This window comes from Antechinus flavipes, chromosome 2, assembly GCF_016432865.1.
Source record: "Antechinus flavipes isolate AdamAnt ecotype Samford, QLD, Australia chromosome 2, AdamAnt_v2, whole genome shotgun sequence".
In the NCBI taxonomy this organism is placed as follows: Eukaryota; Metazoa; Chordata; class Mammalia; order Dasyuromorphia; family Dasyuridae; genus Antechinus; species Antechinus flavipes.
In genome coordinates this window covers 629,809,471-629,823,501 of record NC_067399.1, presented here as the reverse complement: position 1 = coordinate 629,823,501, position 14,031 = coordinate 629,809,471, and the positions used below count along the sequence as shown (strand labels likewise).

The 14,031-nt window shown below is 45.2% G+C and overlaps 1 protein-coding gene across 7 annotated transcripts in view; it reads left to right on the top strand.

Annotated features, from left to right (window-relative positions):
- ZMIZ1 (zinc finger MIZ-type containing 1) overlaps nucleotides 1-14,031 on the top strand; it is a 430,629-nt gene that overhangs the window by 404,254 nt on the left and 12,344 nt on the right. For all 7 annotated transcript variants that reach the window (XM_051982018.1, XM_051982017.1, XM_051982019.1 and 4 more), the window contains exons 13-21: nucleotides 108-185; nucleotides 725-899; nucleotides 3,347-3,488; nucleotides 6,031-6,241; nucleotides 8,021-8,126; nucleotides 9,459-9,619; nucleotides 10,491-10,558; nucleotides 11,086-11,154; nucleotides 12,211-12,455. In XM_051982018.1, the coding sequence (XP_051837978.1) occupies nucleotides 108-185; nucleotides 725-899; nucleotides 3,347-3,488; nucleotides 6,031-6,241; nucleotides 8,021-8,126; nucleotides 9,459-9,619; nucleotides 10,491-10,558; nucleotides 11,086-11,154; nucleotides 12,211-12,455 (1,255 nt within the window). The remainder of the gene's footprint in view (nucleotides 1-107; nucleotides 186-724; nucleotides 900-3,346; nucleotides 3,489-6,030; nucleotides 6,242-8,020; nucleotides 8,127-9,458; nucleotides 9,620-10,490; nucleotides 10,559-11,085; nucleotides 11,155-12,210; nucleotides 12,456-14,031) is intronic.

Sequence of the window (14,031 nt, the reverse complement as noted above, 5' to 3'; positions counted from 1 at the left end):
AGCTGGGAGTATGGGGAGGGTGGGGGGAAGCCAAGGGGAAGAATGACTGAGCAGCTCATTCCATTTTACGATGTTTATTCGCTTGCTGATTTGTTCTACTTTAACAGCCAGATCAGTTTAATGGACAGAATAACACCTTCTCGGGAGGCAGCTACAGTAACTATAGCCAAGGAAATGTTAATAGGGTAAGTGCTGATTTGGATAAATATATATCCACATATGAGCCGTCAGTGGGAGTAGGCAAACTTACTATGTGAGGCAAGACTTTATGTTGGAGGGATAGGGATGGGGGATGAACCTTTTCAAAATATACATCCACATAGAAATGAATGAGATAGTTATGGGCTGGAGGAAGTGGGGTATGGAGGGGCTAGCGTCCAGCTCCAGAAATTGGCCAACATTTCCTCTCTGAGCTGCTGCCCTGTGCGTGGCCAGTGAAGGAGTAGTTCCTGAATGAACTTTAGGAGGAAGGACAGAAGGAGGGAGGGAAACAGAGATGGAGAGAGGGAGGAAAAGAAAGAAACACAGAGAAAGAGACAGAAAGAGAGACAGAGGCAGAGAGAGACACATACACATACACACAAAGACAAAGAGACAGATCAATAGAGAAAGATACACACACCCAGAGAGACAGAGTGTGTGTGTGTGTGTGTGTGTGTGTGTGTGTGTGTGTGTGTGTCCTTGCTACTGGAATAATACACAAATGGTTTCTGTTTCTCTCCAGCCCTCCAGGCCAGTACCTGTGGCAAATTACCCTCACTCACCTGTTCCAGGAAACCCAACCCCACCCATGACTCCTGGGAGCAGCATCCCTCCGTACCTGTCTCCCAGCCAGGATGTTAAACCACCGTTTCCTCCTGACATTAAGCCAAATATCAGCGCTTTGCCCCCACCTCCAAGTGAGTAGAACAGTGTGGTATGTGGTCCACTCTGCTCCCTTGTCCTGTTGCTTCTTATTGGATCCCAGCAGGCTGGAGAGGAGGGTTTGGAGAAACCATCTCCAGGTTCTGAACTGAGTAAATGTGATGTGGGGGATTAGGGGGAAGTTTTGGATTTTTGGAATCCTCTCTGTAGTGCAGCTTAGTGGTTCAGTGGATAGAGCACCAGGCCTTGAGTCAGAAAGAACCTGAGTTCAAATATCAGACAATTATTAGCTGTGTGACCCTGAGCAAGTCACTCGACTCTGATGGCCTCAGTTTCCTCATCTGTAAAATGAGTTGGAGAAGGGAATGGCAAACCACTCCAGCATCTCTGCCAAGAAAACAATGGGGTCACAAAAAGTTGGACAAGAGGGAAACAACTGGATAACAACAATCCTCTCTATACTGGTAGGAAAGTGGGTGAATAAAGGCAAATGTGTTGGACTCTTGAGTGTCATGGAGGTGGTACCAAATTTTTGAGCTGTTTAATAGCCTCCCTCCTTTGGCGTCCTTTCTAAAAACCTCCCCCTCCAGCCTCTGTTCAGATAACAGCTGGCAGTGCTCCAATGAGCCAAGCTTCACTGCTTGGGTCAACATGTCTCCATTGAGCTTAATCTTAAGCATAAGTCATCGTGGGTACAGGGAGGATTTGGCCTTACTCCCAACCGAGATGTCACTGAGAACAAGAAGAGAGTCAGGTGGCCCTCTGCTGGCGTGTGTGTGACTGATTTGACCCGAGCAGGAAATGAGACCAGTTTGTTTCAGCAAATTTTTGCTGCATGCTTGTTGTCCTGGTGCCCGGCCCTGTGCTGGAGAGTGTAGGGGGATTGGGGAGGGGGGAGAATTAAAGACATAGTCTCTCCCCTGGTAGAGCTTGCAGACTAGCTCAGGAGAAAAGACACAATCAGGCTGTCCATCAGCAAGCATTGGGTGCTCACTATGTGTCAGGCAGGCTCCGTGCTAAGCCCAGGGCATGCAAAAAAAGAAAAAAAAAAAAAAAAAAAGCAGAAACAGTCCCAGTCCTGGAGGAAGTCAGAAATCACTGAGGAGTGGAGATAATAGTCCTGGCAGGGGGCTAGCTTGTTTCATAAGCACAGGCACAGCCCAAGTGGGGACTTGCTGTTCAAACTCTAGTAAACGGTGAGAGCTAGGCTCTGGGAGGGATTGTTTCCCAGCTGTCTTTTTCTCCTTACCTAGCACAGTACCTGGCAGAGAGCAGACGTTTAGAGCATATGGATGGACTGAATTAAAGATCGCTAAATTAAGGGAGAAAAAGGATTTTAAGCAGCCAAGTTCATTTTCTGATTCCTTTCATGTGTATATGTATGTGTGTGCATGCACAGGTGCGGATATGTGTGTATGTATGCACAGATCATAGGAGTATGTGTGTGAATGTAGGTGTTCGCACATGCACACATGTGGGTAGCTATGTATGTGTGTTTCATAGTTGTGTATGTAAGCACAGATCTGTCCTTGTACAAATACAAGTGTGTATGCATGCACAGGTGTAGGGATGTATGTGTGAGAGAGAGAGAGTGTGAATGTAGGTGTTCGCACATGCACACATGTGGGTAGTTATGTACGTGTGTTTCACACAGGTGTGTATGTCAGCACAGGTGTGTTCTTGTACAAATACACGTGTGTATGCATGCACAGGTGTAGGGGTGTGTGTGTGAGAGAGAGAGAGAGTGAGTGAATGTAGGCGTTCACACATGCACAAATGTGAGTAGTTATGTACGCGTATTTCACACAGGTGTGTATGTAAGCACAGATGTGTCCTTGTACAAATACAAGTGTATATGCATGCACAGGTGTAGGTGTGTGTGTGTGTGTGAGAGAGAGAGAGAGAGAGAGAGAGAGAGTGAATGTAGGTGTTCGCATATGCACAAATGTGGGTAGTTATGTACGTGTATTTCACACAGGTGTGTATGTAAGCACAGGTGTGTCCTTGTACAAATACAAGTGTGTATGCATGTACAGGTGTAGGGGTGTGTGTGTGTGAGAGAGAGAGTGAATGTAGGTGTTCGCATATGCACAAATGTGGGTAGTTATGTACGTGTATTTCACACAGGTGTGTATGTAAGCACAGGTATGTTCTTGTACAAATACACGTGTGTATGCATGCACAGGTATAGGGGTGTGTGTGTATGTATGTATGTGTGTGCATGCTGATGCATATGTGCATGCAGATATGTGTGCCTGCACAGGTGGGCAAGTGTGCCGTGCTAGTATGCCCCGTGCACATTTCTGTCTGCATTTTTGCACGTGCACCTACCGTTTACACAGGTATACTACCTCTTCATGCACAAGTGTTTGTTACAACTGGTGTCCCTGTCTCTCCATATGCTGAGGAAATAGGCCATGTACCATTGAATCACAGATAACATGATGAGAAGTCTGAGCTTCTTCTCCCTTTCCACTCCCAGGCAACCACAACGATGAGCTCCGGCTGACCTTCCCTGTGCGGGACGGAGTGGTTTTGGAGCCCTTCCGGTTGGAGCACAACTTGGCTGTCAGCAACCACGTCTTTCACCTAAGGCCCACTGTCCACCAGACACTGATGTGGAGGTAGGTCATGCGGAGGGGATTCCCAGCAGCGAAGTGCTCTTCCCCAGCACTCCCATGGCATCACTGCAGCAGGAGTAACATGTCATGGTTTCCCCTAATAGATGGATATTGAGGAGGCAGGCCAACCTGACTCATCATGGCCATTAAGGCTGGTCATTATGACTTGGAAATATTTAGGATTTTAGGATTCTGATGGACAGAACATCTCCTTGTGCGATACATTTCCCATACTTAAACATCTTATACAACATCTTCCAGTTGAGTCCCGGTTGTCTCCTTCCCACTGTGCTGGGTGATGTGGTTCTCCATGATCTGTTCTGTGCTAAGAGTGGGACTATTTGTTGCCCCGGTCATACTGGGTTAAATACTTAGTCTATCTTCATCATATAATGAAACCCCGCCATTACCACTACCAATTTTGGGAAATCCCTGTCCTGGATTCAGCAAGAAGAAAACCAAGAAGGGAGCGCTCTCTCCTAGGGGAGCTTTGGTCTGTAAAGGGAACTGTGATTCTTGTTGTCAGACTTTCTCCTTTGAAGAGGGGAAGGCATTATCCAGACCCTTAATGTCCTTTCAGTCTTATGGGGCAAGACCCAGTGAGTGCCTTCCCACAACAACTCAGCCCCACCATCTTAAGGTCTTGAATCTCAGTAAACATGAAACCCCTCCCCTTCATTTTCAGCAGTTGTGTTTGACTCCCAGCCCACCTTCCACTAGACAGTGCTACAGGTCACCTCCTCCTAAAGCTCTTGGCCTGATTTAATAAATGCTTTATACATGAAAATGACATAAGCACATAAACTACAGTGCTTATAAACTCGTAATGACTGCTCAGGGTGGTGACATAGTGCTGGGGGAGAGTTGTAGCAGGACCACGGCCAGGTGGAATTTGTCTCTTAAGGCTCCAGGGCCAGAAGGGAGAAGAGCCAGTCCACAGATAGATCATAGCTTGTAATTAACACCTACCTCGATAGGTCATTACTGCTCTACTGGCATTTCATTATCTCTTGAGTGTCCTCAACTGAGCTTACCTCAGTTATTGGCTGATTCTTATTAATAAGTAATAACTGCTGGGGATTGTGCAAACCCATCCAGGAGATTTATGGAGCTGTACCATAGTGAAAAGCTGGTACTTAATATCTCAGCCAAGCATCCTGACATCCTTGAGCTTCAAGAGGAAAAGTGACCTTGAAGACACCCACCTCTACACCAGTGTCTGGTGAATGGTGGGCTGGGAATCAGCCGTGATTGCTGAAAATGTGAAGGCTAGACTAGATGGCCTCTGAGTGCCCCCTTCAGCGCTAGATTTGGACCTATGGTACTTTGAGTTACCTAGATGGTCCTCCTATGGTTGGGGCTTGTGGCTTTTGGACCAGCTCTCTCCTAAATTCTGTTCCTCTCCAATTATGTATGATATAATATGTATATGTATAAATAATAAAAACACGTATACACATATGAATACACCTTTAACTTAAATTTATCTTTCTCAGGGTGTATGTTCTATCCTTTTAAGGAGGGAAGGATACATAGCTTAAGCTTGTAGCTACCTCCCAATCCTAAGATCATTAAAACCCTGGAAATTGACTCTTCTGGGTGATTTTGTGATACTTTTCCCTCTAGGAAGGGTCCTTAGCCCAAACCTGGCCATCTTCATGAGAACCTCACCTAGCTGAGGTTCAAAAAAGTTATAACTTGACTAGACTTGAAGCCAGGTCTTCCTGATTCTAAGTTCAACCCTCTATCTGAAATGCCATGCCTGAATCTCTGTTAAGGTGATTTGTATTTGTGTCCTTTTACCTAAAGGAAACCAGGAAAGGTGTACTTTGTGAAAATTATATTAATAATGATAGCAATAACAGTTAGCATTGATATAGCAACAACAATTATATAAGACAACAACCCCAGTTGAATTACAACATGCCATCTGTTCTATTATTCTCTATTTAATTTGGGAATCCGAGCTGATGGGAATTAAGAGTGCTAGAGAAATTTCTTTTGCTTTCTTTTCTTTTACTCCAAAGTCCAATATGGTGCTGGGAGGAGGGAACCATGAGTTTAGGGTTGACAGATGTGGTTTGTATTAGGTCTGGAAAGGTTGGGATCAGCAAGTGATGTGGTCAGGCATAGGGAAAACACAGTCCAAGTTGGGTGGAATCAGTGTTCAGAGGATGTGGTCAGGATTAGCGGGGATGTCATTTGGAATTAGAGGGGGCTTGCTTGGGATTGGATCTGATCAGAGTTAGTGAAGACATCAGCATTTGTGGGGGGATGTGGTCAGAGTGAGAGGGGGCTATAATTGAGTTGGTGAAACATGATCAGTGCCGGGGAGAACATGATTAGGATTGTGGGAGAACATGGAAGGAAGATATCTGCGGGGTTGCGAGGGGCTGGGTCAGGATTGGGGAATGTGGCCAGGCTTGGAGAAGACAAAATATTTCGGTTTTATCTCTCCCTCTTTCGTGGTTGAGCCGAGTATCGGAAGTCTTTTGTGAGCTGGGGGGAAAGGCTCTGAGAACCTCTGTGCTATCCCTCTTTGCAGGTCTGACCTGGAGCTGCAATTTAAGTGCTATCATCATGAGGATAGGCAAATGAACACCAACTGGCCAGCCTCAGTCCAGGTCAGCGTCAATGCTACGCCTCTTACCATTGAGCGTGGAGACAACAAGACCTCTCATAAACCTCTGCATCTCAAGCACGTCTGCCAGCCAGGAAGAAACACCATCCAGATCACGGTCACCGCATGTTGTTGTGTGAGTACATAAAGGATGAGCTCCCACTGCCACCATTAATCCCACCAGGGAAGAGGCTGTAGAGTCTGCTCCCATATCAGGAGGAGGGGTGACCTTTATTATGTTGCTGAAAAATAATTTTTATTGACCTTTTTGAAAAAAAAAATATTACCTAGATTTGCCCTGATATCATCAATTCCTTTCCCAGAAAGTCATCCATTTAACAAAATATTTTTAAAATAAAGACAAAAGCCCTCCCTCCCAAAAAAGTAGCAAAACAGATCAGCCTATCAAAAAAACAAAAAACAAAACCTGGATTTTATATCAATTTGTTGTCATCTTTAAAGTGAAAATGAGTAAATTGATGACCTAAAGGTGCCCTGAAGTTTTCACATGTTACCAACATTGTTGTTATCAGACAAGCAATTAAACAGATTATTGTAAAGTTGGTTACCTTATATTCATTCATTTGCTAATTCATTCATTAAATATGTACTAGGTTTATACTAACCATCTCCATGTACTTTACATATAAATACTTTTCATATATTTGTATTATTAACCTTATATTTATGCTATAGAATTTATAGGATAATAGCATAAATTCTATTGTTTATATATATATATGTCTGCCAAATTAGAATGTAATCTCATTAAGAAAAGGAATTGTTTCATTCCTAAGCACCTAGACCACAATTTTCATTCCTCTCCACAAAAAAAAAAAAGAAGTTTTACCAGATATTTCATGGAAATCTAGGTAAAAATATGTATGTATCCTTTCCCTGATCTGCAAGTCAAATATCTCTGTTAAAAAAGAAGTGACATCTATCTAGCATGACCTGTTTGTGATGTGGCTGTGATTGTGCTTATTGATCATTGCTTTCTTTTCTAAATATTTATTCACCAATAGTATACCGTAGAATTTTGCCAGGAATCCAAGTCAAATTCACAGTTGCAGACATTACTCTTTTCTCTTTCTAAAAAGAGAAACTGAAACATTCACTGCTGATATCTTATGTTTACTTATCTGTGAATCTGTATATTCCCATAGACGAAGGTAAGCTCCTTGAGGGCATTCACTTTTGTATTTATATCCAGAGTGTCTAAAGGAATAGTAGATGTTTAATAAAGTCATCTTGATGAATGGATTGATCCTTGAAGATACATCCTGTGTGTTCTGCTGCTTTGTATCGCTTTGGATCTTTTGTATCCCTCCAGTACTAGCAACAAATCAAGCAATTCACTAATAAGTCTTCATTAAACATCTACTATGTATCAGGCACTGCATTAGATAGAATAACTTGGCCCCAGAAAACAGAGCAAGGGATTTTAAGGCAAATTTGATAATAAGAAAAAAAATTGCTAACAGCGAGAACTAATCCAAAGTAGCATTACTTTCCATGTGAAACACTGGGTCCTCCCTCATTGGAAGACTTCAGGCAGAGGCAACATGGCGTGCTAATTAGTCTTAGACCTAGAATCAGGAAGATCTGAGCACCTAATACTTGCTGGTTGGGTGACTCCAGGGAAATCACTTCATTTCGCAAAGTCTCAGTTTCCTCCATTGTGAAGGGAGGGATGTTGGCTAAGAAGACTTCTGTTAAATCTGTTACCTGTGTTCCCTGGGTATCTGTGGATGTGGTGCAGTTACAGGGATGTAATCCAATCAGCAGCAGTGGTGTTTGCCTCTCACATACTACATAACAGCTCTGTGAGGTAGCTAGTACAAGTATCCTATTCCCATTTTACAAATAAACTGAGGCTCTGATGTAATAACTTGCTCTTTCCTTTCCTCGGCAGTCTCATCTGTTCGTGTTGCAGTTAGTACACAGGCCCTCTGTCCGCTCCGTCCTGCAGGGCCTGCTCAAGAAACGCCTCCTGCCTGCCGAGCACTGCATCACAAAGAGTGAGTCTGGCTGCGGGGGGCTTCCTTGGGATGGGAGGGAGGGGAGGGGACAGAAGCCACGGCACAGGGCTGCACTTCATGGCTGGAGAAATGTTTGCTAAGCGTTTAGGGACTCGGTAACCACAATGGATCCGGGTGAGACCCCTAAGCTTTATTAGCCAGGTGAGAAAACCTTTATTGAGTGCCCACTGTATACTCAATCTGTGCCAGGCATGGAGAACTTCAGAAATCAGCAGACTTCCCAGATGTGCTCCCTTGTCCTAAGAAGCTTGTTCTCCACCTAGGGTGACAAGATGACACGAGCCATTTACAGATCACTAAAGTCTTGTTGGAGATACACCGGCCATGAGTGTGCAGGGCTCAGGAGGCAGGGCTGAGGTGGCTGGGCAGGGTGGGCTTCTTGGAGAAAATAGGACCCTAGCCAGCCCTTGAAGGATGGATGGGTCTCAACTAGGGAGAGAAGAGGTGGAAGGGAATTCCAGATGTGGAAATGAGGGAAGACATCAAAGTTGGTAATGAACAGCCTAGGTCCAGCCTTTGTTACTCAGAATCACATGAGACCCGCTCTCTATGCCCTACATCCACCTCCATTCAGTTATTCTGGCAGTTGTTCAGTTAACATGTTCATTGGGACCTATGGCTGGATGAATAATCACTAGAGACTCAGCTTGCTTTTTCTGCCATGATGCTTTTCTTCTGATAGTGGGGATACTTCTGACAAAGACACTCCCCTTAAGCAGGAGGCTGCCCTCAAATCAGCACAAGCAGCATTGCCCAAGGAGGTGGCTCTGACTGCACTTGTACAATGAGCTGCTGCTGGCCGATTCTCGAAGTTTTACCCACCCCTGTCACCATTAATGAAAGGTCTCCCATTTCCCAAAAATTTGGTAAAGAACATAGCTCACTACAGCAATTGCAGCAGCAGTTCAGGTCTCCTCGCAGATGGGGCTGAGACAGCCACGTAGCCAACGTGATGAATGTCTTGGTGCTCCTCCCAGGTCTGCCCAGGCTCATACCCACATTTGCAGGCATTCATCAGGGCCACTGAGGAGCAGCTCTAAATACTAATGAGGTTGCATGTCTCCTAGAAGCCATGTAGCTGAGCAGGGACATGTCTCAAATATTAATGGAAATATACCAGGGCTTTGGGGGACACAGAGAAGATGGGAGGGAGAAGAGCAGTTGATGAGGCGCTGGTAGTCATTAAATCTGTAGGAGAGATAGATGATATTAGTACGGACCTTTTCTGCAGACAGATTTATTATCCCCTGATGAGGAACAACCAGGGGTGACTGTTTTCCTAATCCTTGTGTCTGTAACCTCTTGCAATAGTCAAGCGGAATTTCAGCAGCGTGGCCGCCTCTTCGGGCAATGCTACCCTCAACGGGGAGGACGGTGTGGAACAGACAGCAATCAAGGTGTCTCTGAAGTGTCCCATTACATTCCGGCGGATCCAGCTACCGGCGAGAGGCCATGATTGCAAGCACGTCCAGGTCAGAGGGTGGGGATGAAGCCTCTGCTACTCAATCCAGAGGGATGGGGAAGGTCCACTTTGGCCTCAGAGGCAATGAGGGGGGGGGGGGTTTGAGATGGAAGCACAGCCCCCTTAAATCCTAGTGCTACTGCTAAGGGGACCTCCCTAACCTTTTTGAAGATGCCCTAGGGGCCAGTGAAAGGTACCTTGGTTACATTGCCCCAGCTGCCCTCCCATGCAGATGTCATTCAGAATCCCCACTGCCTGTCATTAGGCTTCCATCTGTGCTGTCACCCCTTATTACACCTTATCCTGAGGGATCTGCCACCTGCTCCCCAACCAAGTTGGAGCTCTGGCTCTCTCTCTTCATCTCAATCAGTTATCATCCAGCCAATCACTCAGTCAACCTGTCACTTTCCTACTTTATTGTTATGATTACAACTACCCTCCTTGCAGTCTAATTGAAGAAAGGACCAGGGAAAGTGACCATCCGAGGACAGTATAATAAGGGCCATCACAAGGCTCTAACCTGCTAAATACCAGGGAGTTGTGGAAGCAGTAAATGATCTTGAGTTGATGGTGGAGATCATGATCCCTTAGGCTGGGATGCTAAAGAAGGGCTTCACAGAGGGTGTAGGAACTAAGCTGGCCTTGAAGAGTGAGTGTTCTTACATCAGAACAGACCAGGAACAAGAAGGAAATGAGCTGTTGTGTCTAAGAGACATGTGTGGCGAGGCTTCAGAGAGGCATTTTATTGTAAGGAAAAAGAAAAGGTTGCAGATTCTAGAATCCCAGCCTCTGCACAGCATGGGTAGCACACAGGATTTTGCCTTTCTACCCTCAGGTACCTCAGGTGCCCTGTGCTCATTCTCCATGTCTTATCTTTCCAGTGCTTCGATTTGGAATCATACTTGCAGCTGAACTGTGAGAGGGGTACCTGGAGGTGTCCAGTGTGCAAGTGAGTAAGACTGTGTCCTGGAGAGCTGAGACCATCCCTCTTATGCTCTACCTCTGCTAGCTGTCTAATCTACCTGAGAGTGCCCCGCTGCACTGCCAGCTTAACTCTGCCATTGGCCTTGGAGGGACAGTAGTGGCCAAGCATTCTCTCCCCACCCTTCCCAGTTCCCTAAGTCCAGTGACCATTCTAAAAGAGCAATGAAAGAGGGCCAAGGCCTGATAAAAGGAGAATGGGGAGCAGATGGGCTCATGCTTCAACACATTGAAAGACAGATCACAAGACACTGAAATAAATATTCAGGAATCTTGAGGATGGACCTTCTCCAAAAGACTTTTAAGAACAGGATGGACATGTACACACATACACACTCCCTCCTCAATCCTCTGTCCAGTGTGGGCTCAGTGACCAGGAGAGCAGGGTAGTTTATCCGGGAAATGGAGAGAAAATGGTTGATGACACACTCACCAGAATCTTGGGTTTGGTCTCCAAGGGAAACAATCAGTGACTTAGCTTCTCTTTTTATCTAGTAAAACTGCTCTGCTTGAAGGCCTGGAGGTTGATCAGTACATGTGGGGAATCCTGAATGCCATCCAGAAGTAAGTGTCGCTGGTTTGAGGAGAGATCTGGGTGGGGTGCAGTTGGCTTTGGATTTTGAATGGGATGCTCACGGCAGTGGGTAGACCCTGATTTCCCATGCCCCTTCATTCGGTGATATAGGGGTCATTTGTGCCCAGTTTATAATGTCTCTGGTTCATATTTGGAGCCTCAGTTCAATTCATTTCAATAAGCATTTGTTTAACATTTATCACTGTTTATTTTTTATTTTACTGATAGCTACTATTTTTAAATCTTTTTTTCTTTTACAAATAGACTTTTTTCCCATCCCCTGCCCAGAGAACCATCCCCTCTGATGAAAAATAAAAACAGAAAGGAGAAAAGGGTGGTTCAGTCAAACTAACCAGCCCATCAGTGGAGTGCTGCTGGTGCACAGTCAGTGTCTTGGCCTTCCATGTCTGTTCATAAGAGAAGGAAGACTTTCTCTTCTCTTCTCATGGACCCAGCTTGATCATTCTCATTGAACATTTCAGTTTGGATTGGATTTTCCTTCTATGTTCTAACTGGAACCTTCTCTGTCCTTCCCTGTACTTTTGAGTATAATTTTCCCAGTTTCCTTCCAGATTCAGCTCAAATTTCACCAGCTGTAAGAGGATTCCTGTTCCCCAGTCCCCCAGGCCAGCTGCCAGCCCATTCTTGATATTAACTTTCATTTACTCTCCATCAGTCTTATCCCCAAATATGTTGTCTCCCCCATTAGAATGATGGAGACCATGTTTTTAGCTTTCTTTGTAGCTCCAGACTTGAGCATGGTGTCCGGCATGTGGGCATATATTAATAAGTCAATATAATAATAATTAAACTAATAATTAAATCAAATAATTAAATATATAATAAATCCTTGTTAACTGACTGACCAGTTAGCCTTGTTTTGAAGAACAAATGAAAGAATATATGTTCAAATGCTTTTAAAAAACAGAGCTGGAGCTGCTAGACTCTCTTGAGCCCCTCGCGGCAGATTCAGACATCTAGAAAAAGGGATTCTTTCTGCAGAAGACCCACAGAAAGCCTTAGCCATTTTCCTTTATCATTTGCAGCTCGGAGTTTGAAGAGGTTACCATTGACCCCACATGTAGCTGGAGGCCAGTCCCCATCAAATCTGATATCCACATCAAGGATGACCCGGACGGCATCCCCTCCAAGAGGTTTAAGACAATGAGCCCCAGCCAGATGATCATGCCCAATGTCATGGAAATGATTGCAGCTCTGGGCCCTGGCCCATCCCCCTATCCGCTTCCTCCCCCGCCTGGGGGCACCAACTCCAATGAGTATAACAGCCAAGGTAGGTGAAACCAGAAACACACCTTTACCCGGCCCCGACTCACCAAGAATGGGGTCCAAGGGGCATGATAGGGCTGAGTTAGGACTTTGGATTCCAGAGATCCCAAAGCACACATCCTTCCTCCCCTGCTTCCTGGTGCTGTTCTGCTCCACCTGCAGCCATCCTCCAAAGCAGATTCATGGTCTTGGGAACCTGTGGCTTACCCATGTGACAGAGGAGGAAAGAGCATGAAGGATGATGATGGTTCACCAGAATTATTACAAGCTTCATCTTTATCTGGATTGTAGCTGGAGCTGTGAAGAAACACTCCATTCACTCCCCTCCCACTCCCTATCTCCCCCCCCCCCCCCGACACACCCCTGTACTTCATTCCCCAGGTAAATGAGGACCACGGAAGCAGTGGGGACAGGTGGGGAGGAGAGAATGCTTCTCCATGCTGTGTCATCATCATCATGCTTAGTCACAGCACAGAGCCATATTGGACGCATGGTCACATCCTGTCCCCCAGGTTCAGTGGGTCTCATGATCCCCGCATGAGCCCAGAGCTCTGCTACATTTCTTATTTACAGAGCTAGGATGGGGGAGAGGGGATGACATATTGGGAGAAAACAGCATTATTGTTTTCCTTCAGAGGGCTTTCGTTTTAAAAGAAACAAGACCTGGTTTCCCTAAGGTGTCCATCCTTGCCATGTCCCTGTGTATGACCCCTGAGTAAGCTTGATTTTTCAAGTTCAGTGGGTTCGTAGCTGCAGCCTTCAACCATACCTGGTCAGTGGGGAGCCACCTCACCCTCTCGGGAGTCAGGGGCTACAATGGGGTGCTGTCTAACAAGAGAGCCTCATCCTTTCCACAGTGGCGTACCCATACATGTTCCCACATTTGAGAATTATTTTACTGCTGGGGAAGTCACCCCATTAAAGAAATGAGCTTGAATTTCCAGAGGGTCTTCTTGTAGGAAATTCTGAGTGCTTCTTATGTTGTCTTTCTCATCTTCTTAGTAAATGAGGGAACACGATGCCCATGGGGAGTGGGTTGAACAAAAAAGCCAGGTCACTTGTGGTCGAGTAACATAACACTGTGTAGCCCAATGTTATACAGCAAACCAGGATCAGAAACAGGATTGGAACAAAGGTCTCATCCTGTTTACTCTTGATATTGCTTTGGGAAGGCAGTGATGTAGAAAGAGCAATAGAATCATTGAAACTAGACAGGGATTAAGAGATCAGCGGTTTCAACTCATTCATTTTATGAATAAAGAAATTTTGATCCAGAAAAGTGAGATGACAAGGCCAGGATAACCTAACTTGTTAATGACCGAGAGAGAACTATAACCCAGAATCCCTGAATCTAGGTGTTGCTTTGTCATTAACTCCCCCTGTGACCTTGGATGAGATACTTCAATTCTCTGAACCTCAGTTTCCCCATCTGTAAAATGAGGAAGTTGGATTATATGTTCTCTAAGCTTTATTCCATTATTAGAATTTTCTCCTTCCCTATATTCCCCATAGTGTTGAGCATTCTAGGTGGGGATTCTATCTGTATATATGGTTTGGTTGTTTATTTACTAGGCCAATTC